At 43.1% G+C, this 25,006-nt stretch overlaps 1 protein-coding gene across 1 annotated transcript in view; it reads left to right on the top strand.

The window, feature by feature from the left end:
• The window catches only part of LOC306919821 (protein diaphanous homolog 3-like), a 297,099-nt gene that overhangs the window by 93,775 nt on the left and 178,318 nt on the right, over positions 1-25,006 (top strand). Inside the window, exons 10-18 of the mRNA XM_079496371.1 lie at positions 2,859-2,969; positions 3,632-3,750; positions 4,665-4,781; positions 7,571-7,689; positions 7,770-7,834; positions 9,023-9,127; positions 11,480-11,785; positions 15,008-15,122; positions 16,622-16,680. Coding sequence (XP_079352497.1) covers positions 2,859-2,969; positions 3,632-3,750; positions 4,665-4,781; positions 7,571-7,689; positions 7,770-7,834; positions 9,023-9,127; positions 11,480-11,785; positions 15,008-15,122; positions 16,622-16,680 — 1,116 coding nt within the window. The remainder of the gene's footprint in view (positions 1-2,858; positions 2,970-3,631; positions 3,751-4,664; positions 4,782-7,570; positions 7,690-7,769; positions 7,835-9,022; positions 9,128-11,479; positions 11,786-15,007; positions 15,123-16,621; positions 16,681-25,006) is intronic.

Genomic DNA, 25,006 nt, shown 5'->3' with positions numbered 1-25,006 from the left:
ACTTGTGTAATTATTTATCTATATTTCAAAAACATCTGTATGGCTTTTTCAGCATTTTTATGGTGTGGCACAGAAGGGGTCTGCTGTCTAGGACAACGTTCGTCTGTATGTATGTCACCAAATGATGTGTCTTTCAACTCTTAAGTCCTCCTAATCCAACTGCTAACACAAAGTTCATACAGTTGGAGGCCATCGATATTGTCCTTTTCTTTTTGCTGAGGTTTGCGTGATCTGCGCAAAAGGACAGTTAACCCATTTTGGGCGGGAACCCCTTTTGGTGTTTTAAACATAATGTTATAATTTAGCTATTGAAAAATAGCAGATCTACAAGCTCATAGCGCGCCACCGAGTGGCGCGCTACGAGCTTGTAGGTCTGCTATTTTTTAAAAATCGTGAAAATATTTATTTCAGAAAACTGGAGGATTTAGAAGGATTTTTTTTTAATTTTGAGGTCAGGCCTAAATGGGTCAAATGATAAGGGACAATATCGGTGGCACCCAACTGTATTTGCTGTGATGAACTAAAAGTGGTGGCTATGGAGGGAAAACAAAGACAAATACGTCACAGGAACTCGCGTGATCTGCTGCAGCCGTTATAATCAGTCACAGATCAACAATTTATCATCTCAGATAAACCAACATGTCCGCTCTACAACAATTGTATTGCAGCTCAATCAAAACCTGCGCAAAGACCAATGCCATGGTTATTTTTTTGACAGCCTGCCATTGAAAAAGCAATGAGATCCATTGTAATGAGAGGAGTGCTGTATAAATCAGTAAACTATATAGATGGATCCTTTATAAAGCCCCCTTGTTCCAAAGTTAGAAGCTGAAATGTTGAGTATATATATTCCTCTCTGTTGCTATGTGAAATTATATCTTGTGTGACTTATTGGTGTTTTTTTTTAATGATTCCCTCTGTAGACATATAATCTTTCTGCAGTTCCCTATCCTATCCCTACTGATACCTACACTGGAGATGATGCATATGGTTTGTATTGAACGCTCACAACAGTGTAGTACAGTGAGCAGTGGCAATACTTGATTAAAGCACATTGTCTCTATTTAATTGGTAGCTGTGGGATGTGAAGAGAAAGTCGAATCATCCTCCATCACCCTTTTTTCGCTACAATACGTAGCACATGCACACACACACCCACCTATACACGCACACACACACACACGCTCACTCACACGCACGCACGCACGTGCGCCTGCGCTGTAACCACACAGGAAGATGGGTCCACAGAGCTCTAGCATGGAACAGCCATTTGCTTCTCATCAGTATTCTGTATTTCCACATATTCAACATTGCAGAACTATTAAATCATGATCTGGACCCGTGTAGGGAATTGCATTTGGCCTTTTGTGTCTACCAGAAATGGGTCGAAATCTGTATACAAGAAAAGTGAGGATGAAATGGGAAGAGGACGCAAAGCGTTTGACATGATATGGTGGAAGACAAACTAAATAAAGGTAGAGACCAGAAGCATGGGAGAGACTAGAGGGGATACTTTGTAGAGAGGAATTTCATACCCAAACACATCTGTATCCATTAAACTCCAGCCTTGTGTGCCGGATGGTTTAGAGGCTGTTAGTTGTGTTTTATTGATGCATTGTGGAACGTTATTATTTCCCACTTGCTAATAGACGGCACTGATCCCTTTTAACCCCATGCATTATTAAAGCACAGCTCTGCTACTTCTGCCATGCTATTGTGTGGCCAACGGCTTTCTCCCCCACTCCTACTCGCACTCCATCTCCCTTGGCAGTCATTGGCTTAGGGAAAGTAGACAATAACTGTAAATGGACACACTGGGGACCACAGAATTCAAATGCTCCCTAAATGCTCTCCTGAGTGGTCAGACTCAGGACGTTGTGTGTCTGTGCGAGTACAGTGATCGTGTTATTGCTCAGTAAATCAGTAAAACATAGTTTCTTTGCTTAAACACGTTTAAATAAATAAATAATACATTAAATAATCCAAGCGATGATGATAATACATGGTTATACATTTTGTCACAATTAGCATAAGTAGTTGAACATTAATCAAATAAAAACGGGAACAAAACAATACATTATAATACATGAAGTCGACGGTGCACAATACCAAACAAGTACATAAATAACATAAATTTAACCGAATGTTTCCATTGACCATTGACATATGGGTATGAAAGGCAGAAAACTATTCAAATAACTGTGCAAAATGCTATTGTTATAATTATATATAATTATATATATATGGGCATATGCCCTTAGCCTAGCCCCAATGAAACTGATATGTTTTAATTGGCATTTCATTTGAATTGCCTATATTCTTTTATTTCGTTATAGTATTATTTGCCACAAGACAGACAGACCAGGCATTGAGTGAGTGCCACACAAGAGTACACTATCAAATGTACAGTAAACCTTGTAACATCCCAACATCCTTCTTGCTCCCCAGTGTTGCCATGTCCCCATTTCACACATGAGTGGATCGCTTTTCTGATCAATAATTGATTTTTCTGTCCGTGTTTGCCTGGCTAGAGTCACAGAGTCACAGGTTTTCGCAGTCCCAGTGCGGTAAGCCAAACTCAGAGGGGAGTGAGGGACAGCTTCCAAGAGCAGGCCTGGCCTGAAATTAACAGTTGATTTTGTGTGTATATGGTCTGCTGTTGTTGCATTAATATTAAAATTAACTCCCTAGTTGGTGACTGGAGGAAAATAGACATGCATTAGTTATGGTCCTCTGGCTCCTAGGGACACACGGAATATCATTTAGAATGCATGCCCTCATCCTTTTCATCATCGGCCTCTGTACAAAGGATTCACTCTCTCGTCTCTCTCCCTTCCACGTTTTCTTTGGCATTATAGGTGGCCTGTATGCAGCTCATCAATGCACTGGTAACATCTCCTGATGAGCTGGACTTGAGGCTGCACATCAGGAATGAATTTATGCGCTGTGGACTGAAAGAGATATTGCCGGTAAGCACTGGATAGCACTGCCCCTTCCCCCAACACACGTATATGTGCGTGCACTGCACACACACGCACGCACGCACGCACGCACGCACGCACGCACGCACGCACGCACGCACGCACACACACACACACGCACACACGCACACTCTCGCTCTATATGAAACCCACACTCACCTTGTATTAATATTTAAATGAGTTGTCCACTTGAGTGAAATATTGTAGATTCGCTCCAGCAAATAATTTATGAAACACAGAGGAAAGGTCGCACGTCCTCCATCTGTGCCAACACCCAGGAACCAATAATGCTTCTAGTGCCGGGTCTAATACTCTCCCTACAGACGCTCACACCGCCTACCAACCATGTTTACCTGCTGTAAGCAATGGTGTGAGCAACTACGTAAACATAAATTAAAATGTGGAGATGGTTCTCAAGCCTGCAATGCCATGATGAATGATACTGTTTAGATGGAGCTCTCACTCTTGACCGAGGCTGTGCTTTAGGTTGCCTTAACGTCATATCAAACAAGGTCTGAAGACTTAATCAAACCTGCCTTTACCTGTCATGGCTTTTCCTTCATTCATACCCTCTGGTCACGCTGGGTTGCTGTTATTTCCTTCTCTCTCTCACTCCCTTTTCCCCCTTATTCCCCTTATTGCTCAAATAGCATCTGACAGCCATCAGGAATGAGGCTCTGGACATCCAGTTGAAGGTGTTTGAGGAGCATAAAGAGGAAGACATGATGGAGTTCTCTCACAGACTGGAGGACATCAAGTGCGAAATGGAATATCCTTGTCAACGTTTTTTTCAAAGATTAGTTTATTTGTACTCGAGGCTCAAGGTTTTCTCTTACTCTTCATTACATTACAGGCAGTAGAATCATTTTATTTAGAACCTCCTCAACTGTGATAAAAAAAACAACCCAGTGTGTGTTAATTATATGTATTGATATGATATGATATATTACTTTATTGTCAGTTCGCACTGAAATTCGTTTTGCGACCCAGCGGCCTTGTATGCAATACATATACACATTTTACATAACACAGGACAAAAAAATAAAAATAAAATACAGTTACATACATAGAGAACATAAGGGCAGAAAGCAATGTCCACAGCTCAGTCTAGTTCTATATTCATTCATTTTCATTTTATTTCCATGGTGAGTTGCTACAACAACATGGAAAGGGCTAATAATTCACCAAAATATTTGTATACGCCTTAATCACTACAGTCTCAAAGGACTTTACAGGCCTTTATTTAACACAAGAAACAAATAACACTCCATGTTCCTGTGTTTAATAATATCAAACACACGCACGCACTTAACAAGGGAGGTTTCCCTAAATTTGGGCCATGTACATACAAAATGCAAAACAAATAATTTCTGTATGGGAACCCCTTTTGGTGTTTTAACTAAACATTATGTTATACTTTAGCTATTGAAAAATAGCAGATCTACAAGCTCATAGCACGCCACCGAGTGGCGCGCTACGAGCTTGCGGCACAAATCTTTGAATATATTCTTTCAGAATACTAAATGGGTTAATAAATTACAGAAAAAGAAAACAGTTTTTTGCTAAATGGAAACAAAACAAAAATACGTTTGTATTCTTTCTTTGGCTCTGTGACTTCTTTTTTTCTTCTTTGTGGGTGAAGCCACAGTTTGAATCTGCATAACAGTCCTTGACTCTCGGCACCGATGTGGGGGATGTGTTCAACGTCGTTCAGAGCATGGTGAAGGATAGCAGCGCAGAAGCCTATTTCCTCTCCCTCCTGCAGCACCTCATGCTCATACGCAATGACTACGTGGTGAGGTAAAGCCAAATCAACACACATGGAGAGTGGTTGCTTCATAACGTACCTTTTCCCTGCCTAGAAATGTAGTCAAAATTATATTTGTCCTTTTTATGTGTTGCATCTAGAACAGCTTGCTGCTTCTCCACATTTAGGTCTAAATTTAGGTAAAACGTATCGGACCAAAAGCTATTCTACAAGCTGCTATACACGATGTGTTGTGAGCTTGTAGATGGGCTATTTTTCGGCACAGGTCTGTCATGAGACATATCAGTTATTACAGTGCAAAACACAACATCTTTACCTCGAATGTAGTCTTTATTATTGCTAATGGAGCATATAGACCTTTACAAACCCTGATGATGCCGGCCGTGGGTGAAAAGAGCACGGGGCCTTTGCAGAGGTATGCCTCGCTCTGTTTTAAATCTTCTCAATGACATACTGTAGGCTAACAAAGAGAATGCCGGGTCTTTCATCTTCTAACCATCTAATGCAACTATAGCTCCAGAGCATTTCTCATCTCCTTTTAATGTTGCTTTTCAAAGGCCTGTTTTAAGTCGGCTCTCTCACAGCTGGGTCAGAGTTAAACCTTGGCTTGATCAAAGACGAGACTCTAATCAGAAGAATATGCAATATATCAGCAGCTGTTTTTTCACCCCCAAAAAGAAAACACCGAAAATGTCTGTCGCCACACTGTGGTAGCACATACTGTGTGATCCTTGTAATTAGCACAAAGATGTGCGACTTATTCCCTGCATCTGAAATGATTATGAAAATGTGAGTATTGGTGACGCGGCGCCTACACATTGGGTGACTGTCACTGCAGCACTGATATAGTAATAAATAGCTTGACCTTTTTCAATTTGCCTTGAGCAGTTGTGGTGGATATTCCATCATTTGCACTTGATGACATCTTTATCATTACTTATTTAATTTGGCAGTATTGAGAACCCACGCACGCACGCACGCACGCACGCACGCACGCACGCACGCACGCACGCACGCACGCACGCACGCACGCACGCACGCACGCACAAAGTCACAATCACAGTCGCAGTCACACTCTCACACATGTGCAAAGGCCATGCCCGTCTTACTTACAACCTGTGCAGTCATTGTGAAATAATGCCACATTGCTCTCCCCATCTGCTGTCAGACTTTCTGGTATCGTTGAAATTGAGGCACATAAAGTAGGCTACACCTAAATTTAGCCATTTCAATATTTTCAGGTTTGCAAAAAAAAATCACACTAACAGTAACACTATACTTTACTTATTCTATGTGAATTCACCTGGATAATGTGCAAGTCAAATGTATCTTTAACATGTGTTAATGGAATCATGTTCAGTTAAGTGTAATAAATGGAATAAAATAAATAATACGAGGAAGCATTTCACCAGTAAGTGGTGGCACGCAATAGTAATAAGGGTGCTCAGCAGAGCTGCTACTCTGTACTGATGGGTATTACTGGCCCAATGTAACAACTTGTTCAACGACCTGTTCAACTTGAATGTAACATTTGAGCAGAGCCCACGCTGCTTTACCAGTGAACGGCAGGGTGGCAGGGTGTACAATATCATATTGAGTCCATAATGCCTTGGCACCAGCACACAGGTTCATCATGTGTCATGTTGTGTTTATGGAGAAGGCAATGCATGACACAACATTTTCTTTTAGTTGACTGTAATCCTCTTCTGCAGCAGGGTCTTATTCTCTCTCCCGCACAGCCTTCAGAGCAGCACTGGCACACAGTCAGGGATGAGACCTTGTACAGTTAGGCTCATCACAGTATGTGCTTTTAGAGACACAGCAGGTGGTTTTTAAGCCATTGTTTTTAATCAACATGAAATGGCAGCTTTACTATTTCAGCATTGGCAAGGGGGAGGAGTGCAGGTGCCGCACGCACGCACACACATACATATCATCATTTTTATATTTTTTTATATTTGTTTATTTATTTATTTTTAACTCCCCTTTTAATAGAGTTAAAATATCCTGCATGCTATTGGCAGGAGTCACGTGCAGCTTATCATGCTGTGATCTCAATTGGCAAAGAACAACCAAGCAAGTCGATGACATGACAAATGTCAATCCAAACCGCATCAATAGCAATAGCTTAGGATTGAATGCATAAATTCATACACTCGCAACACCTTCTGTTCCCTGCCATTCTTCTCTGTCATCCTGTAATAAACCTCTTTGTCATTCCACATCCCTATTCTCTTTCTGTCCGCCCATCGTCCCTAGACCAGAGAGAGAGAGGTGGGGCTGGAGGTTGGGGTGTCAGAGAGAGATGTGTCAGGATGCTGGTAGACCTGCGTCTCTGCTCAAGTGGGCAGCATTCCTCATTGATTTTGTCTGAGCACTGTAAATTGTGCTGCATCCCTCTAAGCTGCGTGGTCTTGTTTAGGACTTTTCGCTGAATCAAGGTGCCTTGAATATACGCAACCCTAGCCTGAACGTCGCCTATGGGTATGACTGGACAATGACATGCACAGCCATTACTTGGAGCGTCTTGTTTTGTCTGCCCCTGTCATTTGTGCATATTATAACGATGTTTATGAACCATTGTCTATTCATGATTGTTTAATATGCAAGCAAAAACACTGTGCACACAGACCTTTTGTGGTTCTTTCTTTGTCTAAATTGGAATCAGTCCACTCATGACACTTACAGTTTCATAAGGAACTTTATATATATATATATATATATATATATATATATATATATATACACATACACACACACACATACACCTATTACTGTAAGACAAGTGTCTCACGTTTATGTATTTTCTTAAACTTTTCAGATCCCAGTATTTTAAGATTATCGAGGAATGCGTTTCTCAGATTGTCCTCCACCGCAGTGGCACTGACCCTGACTTTGGCTACCGCAAGCGTCTGGATGTGGACTTCAGCCACTTGCTGGGCAAGTACACCACTTCACTGGGCCTTTATGTCCCTTTCTGATATCAGAAGGGTTCTGAATAAAATGTTTTCATTTTTCAGAGGTGTGTATAGACAAGGCCCGTGTTGATGAGTATGAGCAGAGAGCTTCTGAACTGGCACAAAAGGCAAGTTTTTCCACTATTCTGTTTCTTTAGTAATGTGTGTAACTGCCATTGAATTTTTTGCCCCATCTAACTCTCCATCATAATGTTTGCTTTGTTCGTAGGCCTGATTTATGAATGTAGAATATGGTAAATCAATGTGTCTTAACCATTTGGTACTATATGGTTTAAATTCACCACTTTGCTCTGATGACATTTGAATAATATACATTTCTGCTTGGCTAGAGACACAATTGAAAAACAGCTTGTGTCACGGCGGATTTCACGAAACCGTAACACACAACCATGTATACACTGCTGCACATGATCTCTCTCTCTCACACACACACGCACGCACACACTCGCGCACACTCGTGCACTCTCGCGCGCACACACATGCACCCTCACACTCACACTTACACTTGTTCTTACTAGAAATAATTGTTCTTACCCTGCTATGAGAGATTGCTATGAGGTGCACATTGCACACAACCACACTTTGCACAAACACATAATCTCACATACAAACTTGACCTACTCACCCTTCAACTCTCAGAAAACTAATTTGACATGCATGGTGGGGGGGGGGGGGGGTGTTTGTCCCTAAATGTTAACAATAGTTTAACCCATTTTGGACTGAGGTCGAGAAAAAAAAGGCTTCAAAATCCTAAAATTTTTCTGAAGAAAAAAAATGTTTCTATGTCAGTGGTGCTCAACCTTATTCATGTCAAGGACCCCCAGAATGATCTCTATTGGGCCACGGACCCCCATCTCAAAATATGTAGTTCCAGGGACCCCCCAGAAGCCAATATTTTAGTAAAAAGATTTGCGCCACATTTTCACGACTTTTCAAAAATAGCAGAACTACAAGCTCGTAGCGCGCCACGAGCTTGTAGATCTGCTATTTTTCAATAGCTAAAGTATAACATAATGCTATAAACACCAACATGGGTTCCCGCCCAAAATGGTTTAAGCTCATGTTTGATCTTATGTTTGTGTTCTTCTGCATAGCTTCCAATGCATTTGCTTTATTGCATCCTTCCGTTAATTAATGGTGATGAAATTCACATGGACAGATTGAGGTATTAATTATACAGCCTGATTACAATCACTCCCGGGGAAGCAGTTTGACAGAATGCTAATTATTTTATTATCACTTGAACATTTGTTTGTTTGAACATATTCAATATATATGTAAATGTCCCTGTCCAGTTTGATGAAGAGTTCTTGAGCAGACAGGAGGCACAAGGTCAACTGGCAACGTACGAGGAGACAGTAGCTTCACTGCAGGCAGAGCTACAGGCCTTCAGGTCCCAGGTATACTGCACCTAAATATTCTGTCTTCTTTTTTTACTCACTCGTGTCAAAGTCACGGTACACATCCTTTCTGTTCTATTTCTTTCTTTTTTTTCTTTCTCCTAAAAGAAAAGTGAATGGAAATCTGATTACTCAACAGAACTCTATAAGCTTAGCTAGCATGGAATTGACATTCAACTTTCTTTCCTTTCCCTCTCATTATGTGTTCTTCTTTTCTGTGTTATTTTTTTTGGCCCATTGTCCAGCGGAGCCTGCAGTGTGTGGTTTGACATGGAGGGTTGCTCTCCTGACTAACACTAAGTCTAATGAGAATTGTGACCAGGGCGTAATTCTCTGATCTCTATCCCATAAGAGGAAATTGTTCTAAAAGCAATTTATTCTGACAGCCGCCTTCAACCGTCACCAGCAGGCCTTACCGAACCCCTCCACCACTCCAGAGAGTTGCTCTCAGTCCTTGCATGCCGAGATAGCTACCCACTCAGAGAGAGAGAGAGAGGGGGAGAGAACTTCTTTTTTTATTTTCCTGATAATTTTTCAATTTGGGAGAGTAAACACAGAGCGAATACTCAAACAGCAGCTTGGGCTCCGATGACTGTGATACATTAAGCCAGAGTAGGCACTCTCATGTAGGCGCTCCCTCACGCATGCACGCACGCACGCACACACACACACACACACACACACACACACACACACACACACATATGCACGCACACACACACACACACGCACACACACACACACATATGCACGCACACATGCACACGCACGCACGCACGCACACACACACACTCGCACTTACACTTGGTAATTCAGCAAAGGTGTTCTTCCCTCCAGAGGCAGTGGTAGAGTAAAGGCCCCGGGCTGACCTTTTGTGTGGGTCTTTAATCTAAAACTGCTGCCTGGATCAATAAGCCATTTGCTCTGTACCATACAATTTGCGAAGCTTTGTTCCTCTGGTTATAACATTTGATTTTTACCTTTTGGAAAAGGGTTTGATCTGTAAAGATTGAGGACGGTTTATGGGCATTTGGCCTCTGTTGGGATGGTTGACAGAACATGTCTCCTCTAACCATTATCACACCGAGATCGGTAAAGACAGCACGATATAGGCTGGGCTGTGGCATAACGCCCTCACATCACAGCACACAAGACTCAACAATCTGATTACAGTTCAGCTTTTCTTCCTTCTTTATCACATATATTCTGTTTGTGTACTCCACATACAATATTGCGTACCGTATTTCTGCTCACATGCTGTGTTAAAACAAATAGTACCTTGGAAAGCAAAAATGGATGTTCTCATTTGCCTATCTTGAGAAATGTACTATTTATGAAAGAAAAAGAAACGGTGGCATGTTTGAACGTTGTTTCACATTTTGACAGTCTCCCGGTTATTTGCACAGTAGAGAGCTGCTGTATACTATTCATATACAGCAGGGGTTCTCAACGTTTTTGGAGATGCTTTGGCAGTGTCTCGGGACCCCCGCCCCACCCCACCCCCTCCCGGCCCCCAATATAAATTGACTGCTACAATAACCTTAATAATAGAGACAATACACCATAAATAAATACTGAAACCAGATAATCATTAGGGAAGGTGTATATGTGTACTATATGTAAACTCTTCATTTCCATTTTCCAGCCATTCAGTTGCAAAAAACCTAAGCTATTTTTTTTTAAATATAATTTGGGGACCCCCAGAGGGTCACGACCCACAGGTTGAGAACCCCTGATTTACAGTACACAAAGCTGTGGTCAAGCATACCCTCCCATTTTGAGCAGCTCAGCCTTCATTGCATAATAAGCAACATCATTGTAATATTAGTTTAGGATTACTCATTGTCTATTATGTACAAGATGTACAATCCTCAGTGTTCATTCAACTCTGGCAGTGTAAAAAGTGAACACTCGCTCAGAGTTAAATGAACACTTGAGGATTTAACTGTCTTGCAGAGATTCAAATACAGTAGGGTGCATTTTGCATCCCAAAACGCAGTTTATAGTTAAGGGACGCAATAAAACAACGACCTCTTGCATCCACGGGATGCACTACTACTGTACCGTTTTTTATTCTAGTTTATTTTGCTATCTTTATTTATTTAATATTTAATAATCATTTCTTCTTCTGTTTTCTACATGAATATAACCACATTATGACCATAAAATTAAATGAGAGTTAAATGCTGCAATTTGTAAAAAATGGCAAAATATGACTCCTAACGTTGTTGAAGTGGGACTCATAAAATGTCCCTGGGACGCATCTAAAAGACCATCCCTGCATCCTGGAACTCATTACATTGAAAACCTATTTACATCACTGGTCTTGTGCACCCTCTCCCTCTTCCCCAGTGTGGAGCAGTACCCGTGGGTCTGTCGACTGCCCACACCTGCTCCTCTCCCTTCCCCGGTGGACCTCCTCCACCTGCTGGGGGTTCGGCCCCCCCACCGCCACCTCCTCCTCCCCCACCGCCACCCCTGCCTGGCTGTGGCCCTCCACCGCCTCCTCCTCCCTTTGGTGCGCCCCCTCCTCCTCCTCCCCCAGGGTTTGGGGGTGCCCTGGGCTCCCCCACCCACCACGGCGTGCTGCCTTACGGCCTCAGGCCCAAGAAGGAGTTCAAGCTGGAGACCTCCATGAAACGCCTCAACTGGTCCAAGGTAAGCCTCAGTCATGCATGCACGCTTTTATTCGCTGCCCTGCATGCCGAGTTATACTTGGCACGACACATTGTTATATTGTTCTAAATCATCCAAGAAAATAGGCCACGTGCTGACTGCTGAGGCAATGTTTGTATAACTCGAGGGCTGGCCAGCATGTTGTTGTGAAACAGTGCCTACCGTTTATTTTAAACTCAACCGCAAACAATGCTTGTAAACACCATGGCCTTGTGACTGATCCACATGCAGTTTTATTAGCTATATTATTCTACAGGAAAAGGAAACACCAGCTCAAAGAAATGCAGGTTTTCAACAAGGCAAGGTCACTTATCCCTTCCAACCCTAAACCCATTTGGCATCCAAGGCCTGCATTTCTGCTGAAATTAAATGTAGAATACAAGAACGATTCAGGGTCAGCTTTTGGATAAAAGTTATGTAAATTTCTGTTTAGGATGCTGAAGATCTAGGGAACATTGTGAATGTTGTTCCGGTCCCATAACTTTGTTCTTGATATGCATTGGCAGCATATTAATGCTACAGATGTTCCTGCAAAGGGATCGGAAAAACAACTTCCTGACACCCTGCCAAGAGTGATTAAAAACAGTCTGGCGAGTCTCTGAGACGATCAGATCCTATTGTCAGGGCCGTCTCAGTGGTGCTTCAGCAGATGTTGCTCTACCTCTGCAGAGTCATAATAGTTCATGCTACAAGTGATATTAGTTCACGTCGTGATTAATAATTAATCTCTTCTGTACCTTGTTGCAGCTGTTTAACAAAGTGGGCCATATGCTTTTTGACGTTATGGGCAGGGCACCAGTTTAGGATGTAACTTTGAGCAGGACACGAGGAATGCCCGTGTAATTGCACAGCTGTACAACCTCCCCCCACCCACCCCCCCATATGGTGATGTTAATGATGAAGTTGTCCTAAAACTTTCTCACTACTAAAGCATTCAAAGTTGAAGTGTTTACCTTTCAAAGGTCTTTGTGGGTTGCTGAATAGCTCAGCCTTGTCTTCAGATCTTAATGAGGTCATGCACTGTAGAAGAGGCAAGAGGGCATCTGACCATGTGGGTGCACAGAAGATCAACTCTCTCTCTCTCTCTCTCTCTCTCTGTGTCTTTCTCGCACGCACGCACGCACGCACGCACGCACGCACGCACGCACGCACGCACGCACGCACGCACGCACGCACGCACGCACGCACGCACACACACACACACACACACAGAATTATACATACACATATTTATTTCGTTTTGCACAAGAATAGTAATTAAAACAGTACAGTAATTAAAAGCCCTGGTTAATGATGATGCACGTTTCTTTTTCTTTCTTTGACTCTTAATAATGTATTTATGAATACACACCAGGCCAGTTTAATAATAACAACACTAAATATTGAATAGGGTAACAGGCCTCGGCTGGGATGTGTTTGCCAGTGGCCTTGTTGCCAGTTGGCCTACACAATTGCTGGTGGTCGAAATCTCTTGGCAGAAATCTCTCGGTCGTGAGCCAAATAGTCAGCTGTGGACTACTTCTCAAGGCCTCCACTATAATTGGCATATGTTAATGTTCTTCATAGACTAAATATTTGATTATAATATTCCTCCTGAAATAGTGCTAGAGATAAATGATATCCAGTATCACAGTGATACAGTCATACGCCTTACAGAATTATTTCAATTTTGAGATCTATTCAGTTGGGAGGTCTATTTTAGTGATTCATTGATTGATTGAAATTGAATGATTCATTGATTGATTGAAAAATGTATTGAGTTTGTAGAATGGGTACATTTCAAACTAAAGCACAAGTCAATACAACAACTGCTTACATGGATGAAACCAGGAAAAGCACTAAGACGTGTTTACATCAGGGTCCTCCATTTTCAATTCATCAACACCATATCTGTCTGTCTGCCTGTCGGTCAGTCTGTGTATCTGACAGTGTGTCTGTCTGTGTATCTATCCATCTATTCTCCAGTGTCTGTTTCACCATCTGTCACTGCTTTCCATCTCCCACTCTTGTATAGACCTTTGGTCAGCTCTCACACCAGTTTGCAATATATAATTTATTCCCCATGTTCATCTCATTTGAAATGGGAAAAAACAACAACAACAACCACCTAATCCTCGCTTTGAAATTCCATTCTATATGAAATGAGAAATAATGAGTCACAGGCTGAGTGCTCGGGGAAAAGGACCGATTGAGTGCAGAAATGAAGGAAATGCACTTGGTTTAATCAAGCCATTTTAACCCATTTAGACCCGAGTTAAAAACATTCACTTTGAAAGAATATATATTCAAAGATTTGTGCCACATTTTTACGATTTTTCAAAAATAGCAGACCTACAAGCTCGTAACGCGCCACTCGGTGGCGCGCTATGAGCTTGTAGATCTGCTATTTTTCAATAGCTAAATTATAACATAATGTTTAAAACACCAAAAGGGGTTCCCGCCAAAAATGGGTTAAGACCATTTTAGACATTTTAAACTACAGGCTGTGTAACATGAACTCAGCAACAAAGGTTTGGAGATGTAATTGTGGTCCATTATTTCTCATGTCATGTCATACATACGTTATAGCTTGTAAGATCAGGTATGAGCAACACGGCTAAATGTGTGGGCAGCGCCTCCAAAACGTTGGTATTCACCCTTGGTTTGAGTTGCTTAGTGGATTGGATGATTGATCACGCAGTAATACGGTAAAAAACAACGCATATTGGCCATTTTTACACTTTATTAATTTTACACTCAGTGTTAGGGAACTCAGTAGCGGGTGGAAGATCCAACCTCAACAGCTTGGCGTGTTGTTTTTTACCGTTTCACTGTGTGAGAGAGTGCAATCATCCAATCCACTAAGCAACTCAAAGCAAGGGTGAATAGAATACCAACCACTTGCCATTTTGGCAAATCTTTTGGAGGCGCTACCCACACATTTAGCTGTGTTGCTCATCCCACGCCCCATCCTTACTAGCCTGGCTAATAAGCCAGACTCTCATCACACTGTCGTGTATCCGCCGGCAGGCAATTTTCTTTTTGCCAACGGCTGATTCGGTCTGGCTTATTAGCCAGGCTACATCCTTACAAGCTATACCTCGTTGTAAAGGTGACTAATCAATGACTAAAATTATCTAAAATACATGTCAGGCGGTGAAGTTTCCCTTTAAATAAATCTGATGTGCCATTGGAAATTATTGACGTGTGGTTGTGTGTTTGCAGATCCGTCCCAATGAAATGTCAGAGGAGTGCTTCTGGGTGCTGGTTGACGAGGTTCGATATGCAAAGCCTGGGCTGCTCAACAGACTGGCTCTTACCTTTTCTTCACAAAGAACAGGTCAGTTGGTTTTACCACATGCCTCTCCCATGTTCCTTCACACAGTGTTGCTGTAGTCGAGTTGATGTGATGAGCTTTACAGTCACAACTCTGCAAGACGTGTTCCTTCTGTCAGTATGAATTAACTATCAGGCTCTCCACCAGAGACCTATCGTTTCATAGAACACCTGGTTTTTATTATTGATTTCTCTGAAGGACTTTTGCTTTCAGTAACCCAATATAGATGTTCTACTGCTTTTCAATGGGCAGCACTTTGGGGTGCTTTGCTTGTTTTCAGCTGAAGCAATGTATATGTTCCAGTCACTGTGCGGTCCGCTACCCATCACAGTTGAAGTGTGGGCAGGACCTAATGGCAAACAGGCTGATTCTGCTGAGAAACTATGCCTGTGTGATATAAGTAAATTAGGATTAGCATAATATCATAGTTAGAGAACCAGTAAGTAGCCCTGAGGGTGAGAAGCGACCTAGGTCGCGTGCACACATCCGCCTGGGTGGCGGCAGACTGCTGGGCGAGCGCTGGCACTTTGGCATGGGGGGGGGGTCAGATCAACATATGGAATGAATTCTGTGCTGGCCATATATGGAGCGTGTCTTGAGAGTACAGGGTTTGATGAGGTCTGATCCACATATGGAATGTCAGAACAGTAAGGATGGGTGGGGAAGGATCAACATATTGAATGTCAAAACAGGTCAGCTCCATATATGGAGATCTAAGGGTTTGAGGTCAGATCATGTCGAGTTGCTGGCCGGCTCCATATATGCAGATCTAGGTGATGATCCGGTCTTCATAGTAAATGCGACCTACGGTCACAGAACGTAGCATTGGGCCGACCTGATAGAGTTGTTAGTGCACCGCACATACTGTCCCACATGGGGGCAGCATACCTTCTTCAGTGTGTCACTGGTTCGAGCAACCATTTCCTGTGTCTTTCCCCTGATCTCTGTCCACATTTCCTGTCTCTCAGTCTCTTCACTATCTGATTAACCCATTTAGACCTGACGTCGAAATTAAAAAAAGATGTCTTCTAAATCCTTTCTGAAATACCTATGTTTCTATGTCAGTGGTTCTCAATATTTCATGTCAAGGACCCCAAAAATTATATGTAATTGGCTGCTGACCCCCATCTGAAAATATGTTGTTCCAGGAACCCCCAGAAGCAAAGATTTGAGTTAAAAACGTTCTCTCTGAAAGAATATATATTCAAAGATTTGCGCTACATTTTCACGATTTTTCAAAAATAGCAGACCTACAAGCTCGGTGCCGCGCTATGAGCTTGTAGATCTGTTATTTTTCAATAGCTAAAGTATAACATAATGCTTAAAACACCAAAAGGGGTTCCCGCCCAAAATGGGTTAAGGCATAACGGTGCCAAAAAATAAATCTTATAAAAGAGAGAGAATAAAGCAGCATGGAGCAATATTTCTTCTGCTTCGTGGTGCTACGTATCGTAGCAACAGCAAAAGGCGCTCTGGCTCCTCCCAGCAATCACCACCTGTAGCAGCACCAGGCGCTCAGCCGCTCACCTCCAGCTCCACCATCAGCGCCGGAACAAGAGGTGTAGAGACACGGCCTTATTAATCCTCACTCTCTATTTAGCCCTACATTGTCCATTTCCCTTTCTATTCCATCCTCTTTCCTCTCCCTATAGTTCAGCTCTCTGGCTCATTACTGTGGCTGTTTTCACTGTCATTTCTGGCACGGTGGTTAGTAAAGTCATGCTTAGTAAAGTAATAACTCCACGGTTGAGTTTCAGTGGTCCGGTGGCGTGTAGAACCTTTGTGTGTGTGCGTGCATACGTGCACATTCCCGCGTACTCGGACTGCATGACTCATTTCATGCTGGAGGAATTTCAAGACAAACACAGACAAAGGGTCTGTGTGTCCGTGTGTTGCATCACCCCTACAGGCTGCTATTAGCACTCAAATTGTTTTTTTATCCCTTTCATTGAATGGATAGGGCGATGTGCATGACAGAAGTGAACACTCATTTGTTAGGCTTCAATTGGGTCTAATTTCCTATACGCTGTGTTCCCAACACAAGACGAGATCCTGCACGCTCTTAACTGAAGTGCATACACTAATTTGTTCTCCATGCCATGTTTTTTTTATGTTAGCAATCGATACTCTATTATATGGCCATGTGTGTTGTTTCTTGCTCCAGTATGTTAATGTGTAGGGTACATGATAAAATCCTCAGTGTTAATTAATCCATTGCAACTCTTGAGAGTGTTCAAAAGAAACCAAATGGACCCATATAAGGTATTGTGCCTGGAGCTTTCTTCATGTTCTCTTTCTCATATCGAGTGCGGGTGGTCACTAACATTGCAATTACAGCTCCCACCGAGGCTCTGTTGGCATGTAATCCATTAGTGTGCTGTTGGTGAGTTACCATCAAATTGTATGTACTATTCCTACAGGCGATGCTGCGTGATGAGACGCCACCACAGTTCTATGAACATGTGCATTAGTATGTCTGACAAGCTGTAGCATATTCATGTGTGAGCTTGTTAGTATGATAAGAGGGAGCGGCGGTAGCACACGATGCTATCAGTCTTGTCCTCTGTTGTGTTTGGTCTATTAGTCCGCTCTCTGATGATTTATTCACGTGTCTCTTGTGTTTTCTCTCCTGTCGCCTTGTCACCAGCTCAGCTAGCTTATGCCATTTTGAATTATTCATCCAGGTGTTATCTACCTGTCACAACTCTATGCCGCTCCTCTTGAGGCGCAGGAGACACCCTCCTACACAGCCGGAGAGCCATGTTCCTTCCTTTACAACGTGTTGAATAATGGAGGCAGATCTAAATGGCATGCAGGTAGACAAACACTCAGGCAGGTGTTGTGGGAGTTCTCTAGAGAGGACATTTGAAGGATGTCCAACGACAGACAACTGTACTTCTCTATTAAGGGTAATGACTTGGCTGCATCCAGGCAGAAACATTATGTGCTGCATTGCACTGAGAAGTATAATCATAGGGGTCTAGTTTATAATCGTATTATAAGGCACATGCGCACAAAATGTGAAAGCCTGCTATCCAGCGTTATGGTCGGTCACTGCTCATGGATAATGCATTTTAAGGTTTGGTGACTTTTTGAAGTTGCTTCGATATAGGCTGTCAGATGCACGGCTTTCCTCCCAATCTTCTCTGCTTTCCCAGGAGCAAACACTTCTGCTGGGCTGAGCTGTTACGCCACGGTGCTGCTCACCCAGCCGTGTGTGTGTGTGTGTGTGTGTGTGTGTGTGTGTGTGTGTGTGTGTGTGTGTGTGTGTGTGTGTGTGTGTGTGTGTGTGTGTGTGTGTGTGTGTGTGTGTGTGTGTGTGTGTGTGTGTGTGTGTGTGTGTGTGTGTGTGTGTGTCCTCTCATTAACACGGCCATGTAGCATCATGCTCCGTCTCACTTAAGAGCAACGGCATCTGGAACAGCATTAAACATTCAAAACGACATGGTCTTCTTTCAGTTTTCTCCATTAAATATTAATCTGCATCTCTTGAAGCTTCCGTATAGTTTCCCTATGATTGCACTTGGCTCTGTTGTTATCGGAGAGAGATCTCCTCTAGCCTGTGAACAAACAACTAGTTATACGAGGACAGATTGGGCTGTTTTGAGACTCCTGACTCTTGTGTTTTTTCGGATCAAGTGCAGACTCCAGAGGCAGAGTGTCTCGCTCATAGTTTTCTCCTTGTTGCTCGTGGGCTTAGACTGGATACTCAGCCTTAAAGATATTCTCTCATCAACCTTTGTACAAGTTAAAGAAAGCGCTAAATGAACTTCAACTTGTTTTCACAAGTGGTGATATCCTCTGTGGATCTGTGCTTTTATTTATATTTTGTATTTGTTGTGAGTTTAATTCAGAATGGGATGTGTCTTTTAAGGGTATAGCACCATTTTACATCATCATTTGTGTGAACAAATTTAAACAAATTGCTGTTTACTTTTCAGTCTTTCCTTTTCGCTGTGTGTCAGAACAGGCTGAAATTACACCATCTCTCGACTAATAGTTGCAATATGATTTGCATGCTCCTTCCTGAAGTCTTTGTTCATTAGCGGCAAATCTCAGCAGATATCCTACGCAAGTACACACAATATTACATCCATGGCTCTGATGTATTTACGTGAATATGCATTATGCTCTAAATCACTATATTTCCACACTCACTCCCTAGGGCCATATATTACTGTCGTAGCAAAAATAGCCGATCTACAAGCTCAAAACGCGCCGCGCTGCGACGCGTTTTGAGCTTGTAGATCGGCTATTTTTTGCTATATTCGAATTGGAATCTTGAATTATTTTTTGCTATTTTTGAATTGGAATCCTGAAAATTAACATTTTTATGTAATTTCAAATGCCTTTAATTATACTTGTGTTGAGCAATGAGCTACTAATTTAGACTGAAGTAATTAAAGCGGGTCATGTTTGCATGTTGTGGAATTGTAACAGCTGAAACCAATATTATATCAGTATTCTGACATTAACCTGAGGGCCACATTAAGTGAAGGTGGGGGCCGCATATGGCCCCCGGGCTGCCAGTTGCCCACCCCTTCTATAAATTATAGACACAACAGTGTGAGGTGGTCAGTCTCGTGTTAAAGAAGGTTTATAATCAAATTAAAGCAGTTAAGGTGGTTGCACACTGGACGCGTTTTTCGGAAAACCGATGGAGAAACTCCGCTAGAAATGTGTGGGGACATTTACTGTGGGCTTCAGTTGCGACTAGGGATGTGCCCTAGGGATGTGCCCTAGGGATGTGCCCTAGGGATGTACCCTAGGGATGTGCCCTAGGGATGTGCCCTAGGGATGTGCCCTAGGGATGTACCCTAGGGATGTGCCCTAGGTATGTGCCCTAGGGATGTGCCCTAGGGATGTGCCCTAGGGATGTGCCCTAGGGATGTGCCCTAGGGATGTACCCTAGGGATGTGCCCTAGGGATGTGCCCTAGGGATGTGCCCTAGGGATGTACCCTAGGGATGTGCCCTAGGGATGTGCCCTAGGGATGTACCCTAGGGATGTGCCCTAGGGATGTGCCCTAGGGATGTGCCCTAGGTATGTACCCTAGGTATGTGCCCTAGGGATGTACCCTAGGGATGTACCCTAGGTATGTACCCTAGGTATGTACCCTAGGTATGTACCCTAGGGATGTGCCCTAGGGATGTGCCCTAGGGATGTACCCTAGGGATGTGCCCTAGGTATGTACCCTAGGGATGTGCCCTAGGGATGTGCCCTAGGGATGTACCCTAGGGCCCTTTCTGAAACCAGTCCCTTGACTTGAAGTGCTCTCGGGAGGTTCCCTCGTCAGAAAGTGCCCCTCCAGCTGAATCAAGTTCCCTTGATTAGGGTGCTGGGTATAAAAAACTGTTTGGAAATACACTCGCCCTCCTTGTGCAGAAACAGGAAACAGACACCATCCGTTGCCATGGTTACCATCACGCAATTGTGTGACCTGTTATTTTGTTTGTACAGTTATATTGCATTGTATCGTGTATGTTTGTGACGTGTGGATTTCATTAATATGGAAAAAGGAAATACAGCGTGACTGTCAAAAATGACATGTCATATACATCCATGGTGTTTATAAATCATTGTGTTAAAAGTTGTTTTGTTTGTGTGGTTTCATAACTTTCATTTATAGTTTTTTTCACGGTGGGGTAAATAAAGAGCCCTTGTGAACATCAGTTTGAGTGTTGTCTATTCTGCATCAGATGAAGATTGTTTAGGAGGAGTTTATTAATCATTTATTTGTGGTGGTACTTACATTTGTAGGTTGCGGTTTCCATGCGGACAGAGAACAGGGCTGCACAAGGCAATCGAGTCTAGATCGGCACAGACTCGCTCTTGAGGGCTTTATAAGCCACTTCCACTCAAGGCTGCTTGGTTTCGGACGACACTTAATATGGCGCAGCCTCGCGTGAACGCGCATATCGAGGGCAAGTGTGTAGAGCGAGTGGCGAGGAGCTGGTTTCAGAAAGGGGGTAGGGATGTGCCCTAGGGATGTACCCTAGGGATGTGCCCTAGGGATGTGCCCTAGGTATGTGCCCTAGGTATGTGCCCTAGGGATGTGCCCTAGGGATGTACCCTAGGTATGTACCCTAGGGATGTACCCTAGGTATGTACCCTAGGTATGTGCCCTAGGGATGTGCCCTAGGGATGTACCCTAGGTATGTACCCTAGGTATGTACCCTAGGGATGTACCCTAGATATGTACCCTAGGTATGTACCCTAGGTATGTACCCTAGGGATGCACCCTAGGGATGCACCCTAGGTATGTACCCTAGGTATGTACCCTAGGGATGTACCCAAGGGATGTACCCTAGGGATGTACCCTAGGGATGTACCCGACACACAATTGAATTCATCAATTCAGATTAATTTAATGTGAATATTCTATGATTTATTTATAAACGTCTATAAATCTAAAATCAAATCAATACATCTGTTAAGTCAACTGCATATGAATGATCATTGAACCGCTCACAACAGTGGATGATCTTTCTCCGCTATACGGTGAGGAAAGGAATGTCCCCCCCCCCCATCCTTACCCCTCTCCCATTGTCGGATCCCAAATACCCCCGATTATGTGAGCAGGGGTTAACTTGGAAGTATGTGAAACTTACTTGATGCAATTAGGTAGAAATCAACAGGCAACAGAACAACGACTGCAAATCAACTGAGGGGTGTCCGACTAACTTCACTCATACATGTTCATGGAGCAGCCCTATTTGGGGCCAGCCAGCATTTAATTACGTGGTAGAGGGGGAGAGGCGAAGCAGAAATAAGTGAATAAACTGAGTTTGTGGGTGTTTGTTTACTGGTGAAACAGTAGGAAGGGAAGGGTAGCCATCCAGGTATTTTCAGCTGAGGGAGTCAGGACCAAATCTGTTCCACTCCCTCTCCCTGAGACTTCCAGAGTGTTGACAGATATGGGTTTTCAGAGCAGTGTGGGACATAGATATTATAAGAAATAGATGCCTCATTTGCCGCTGCAGTTCATTGGAGCGACGTGTATCCCAATGAAGGCGGAAGTGCAGTGCTGAAGGCTTTTTTTTTTTGTTTAAGAAATCTTTATAACAGTCATGACAATATACATTACAATACAAAACAAGACAAACAAACAAACACAAACAACAAAGTTATTAACAATACAACATCAGAGCCAGGGGGATTAGATTACTAACAGAAAACATTAAAGAGTGAATACAAAGCAACAGTTCTCCGCAGCTTTCTTATTTAGAAGTGCTGAAGGCATTTGCTGAAGGCGACTGAGTCACTGCCCAAGTGACGTCACTCATGCGACTCCTCCATGTCTCTCGCTGTCACTGAAGTGACTACTGGCCAATCACAGCGCGTCTTTTCCGGGACTTATGTTACGCACGCGGAAGCTTGACAAGCTTCCGCCTTGCTTCCGCTAATGCTTCCGCCTTCAATTGGTGACACGCGCCTCAGAGCCGGAAAGGGCGTCTATGTATATATGTCTATGGTGTGGGGGGATTTCACTTCCTGCTCTGTGTTACCCTGTGTGACTTCATATAGTTATGAATCAATTCATTCTCATCTCTTCCAACTGTGTGTGTGTGTGTGTGTGTGTGTGTGTGTGTGTGTGTGTGTGTGTGTGTGTGTGTGTGTGTGTGTGTGTGTGTGTGTGTGTGTGTGTGTGCGCGCAGCATGTGACTGCACAAGTTTCAAAGTGATGGAGGGAGAAACACTGGCCTTTATGGACATCCAACACGTTGTCCAGTTCTTGTATGATCAGCGATGGATACCAATACAATGCTACCAGTGGGAGGTTCTCCAATCATATTATCTGTTGCTGTTGTGTGAATGGTGCTCCGCTCCAAACCCCTGGATCAATGTGTTGTCTTTTTCAAGCCTCTACTGCTGTTAGCAGTTCCAGGGATTCAGCATTTCGGCAGCAGAAGTGTTGCTGTTGTGATTTGGCTTGCCACTAAACTTCTGTAGGATCAATTCCTGTGTGTTTACGGTGGAAAAGAAGACCTATAAGCTTTTTCGTACGACCAATCGCTGAGGTTCTGAGGTAACGAGGAGAATGTGCACTTAAGATTTTACGAAACGGTAATCCCTCTCACTGACGGGAGGTGGTAATCCCTCCCACTAACTTTGGAAGCCAATTACGGCCAAACAATATGAACTATCAGAATTCTTCCTGTGGTGTTTTAATTGGATTATAGCAGGGGTTCTCAACCCGTGGGTCGCGACCCCTCGGGGGGGTCGCCAAATTATTTTAGGGGGTCCCCAAATTATTTTCAAAAAAAGAAAAAAAAAAAGATTGTTTTTTAAATTTTATTTTCACGATTTTTCAAAAATAGCAGACCTACAAGCTCGTAGCGCGCCACTCGGTGGCGCGCTATGAGCTTGTAGATCTGCTATTTTTCAATAGCTAAATTATAACAATGCTTAAAACACCAAAAGGGGTTCCCGCCCAAAATGGGTTAAGGTTATTGTAGCAGTCAATTTATATTGGGGGTCGGGAGGGGGCGGGGCGGGTGTCCCGAGACATTGCCAAAGCATTTCCGGGGGTCCCCGGCCAAAAACGTTGAGAACCCCTGGATTATAGGTCCAGAGAGCATGTGTACCCATTTCTGTGAGATCTGGACACAATCTGTAGGTGGAAGAGAAAAAAAGTGAGTATCCTGAGGCAAATGGGCGTGGCCTATATTTAATTCACGAATACATTTAATAAACAGCGGTACATTTGTGAAATTGAAAAAGGGCCTTGTTACGCCCTCCATAATGTAATGGTCAATGTCTGTGGGGTAATTCAGAGCTACTGCAGCCACAGAGGAGTAGTGATGCGTCTTCAGACAAACATGCAGACAGACATTCCCTTAATTATATGTTGGATACTAATTTAGTTACTTTTCTGTACATTATACTGTAGTAGTCTGCCTTAGGCAGAGTATACACTTGTGGACTCTGCATACTTTTTTGACCAGAAGTTGTTCACTATAATATAGTGAACAACTTCTGGTCAAAAAAGTATAGCAGTTTATCAACTCAAAGGCTCTATTTGTAAATTGTAAATTTGTAAATGCTACCCTGTGTGCGTCCTCAGGTCTTGTGGCTAGTGATAGTTGTGTTTCCTGCAAGTTGTCCAATAAGTGGTGAGCTGTAGCCCTCACCTCATTTGTCAGAAAATGCTTTGAGATTGGGAAGGACATTATTTGGTACATGTTTCCAGCCATGCTGGAAATTAGAATATCGGCAAAATTGATTTACTGACGTTGTAATTGCCATGGCTCTTCGCAGTTCGCACTGTACTTTCTCACTTATAGGATATAACTGTATAGGGTATAGGCCTCTAGGGCAAAGCAGTGGGCGTGTTTTTCTGGTCCCTTTTAAATGGTCATTTTATTGTCCGACCCACATGTTGAGAACCACTGATCCTGATCTCCTAACTGTTGACCTCCTTCCTTATTAAGTCATAATGTCCAGACGTTCTGACAAACTGAGTGTCCGATGTGTATTCTGTGTGCCCCTATGTGCCCCCTCTGTGTGCCCCCCGGTGCACAAGACACACTGAACAAGAAAGATGAGATCGATCTGGAGTCCTCTCAGTGCATTCTAAAAAAACATGAAACAAGAACTGTCTGAGGCTGGAGCAATGTTTATGGAAATGATTGTGACCTGCAGCTGCACCGTGTATACTCCACGCTTAACCCAGCGCCCACTGTCGATGTGTGCATATCTAACTCGCCGATATCAGTCACACGGAGACACGGAAAGGAACTTGCCGGAAGACTGGAGCTAGGACACCATGGGGAGAGTGATGTGAGGTGTAGGAGGCAGTTGGCACAATTTCTATGCGCCAGAAACTTGCCGTAACGGAAGAAAATCCGAGGAGATCCGAGGAGCACCCTTCCATACCCACGTACA

This window comes from Electrona antarctica (genome assembly GCF_951216825.1).
Source record: "Electrona antarctica genome assembly, chromosome: 3".
Classification (NCBI taxonomy): domain Eukaryota; kingdom Metazoa; phylum Chordata; class Actinopteri; order Myctophiformes; family Myctophidae; genus Electrona; species Electrona antarctica.
The sequence above is the reverse complement of the archived record's forward strand: the minus strand, read 5'-3'. Positions and strand labels throughout refer to the sequence as shown.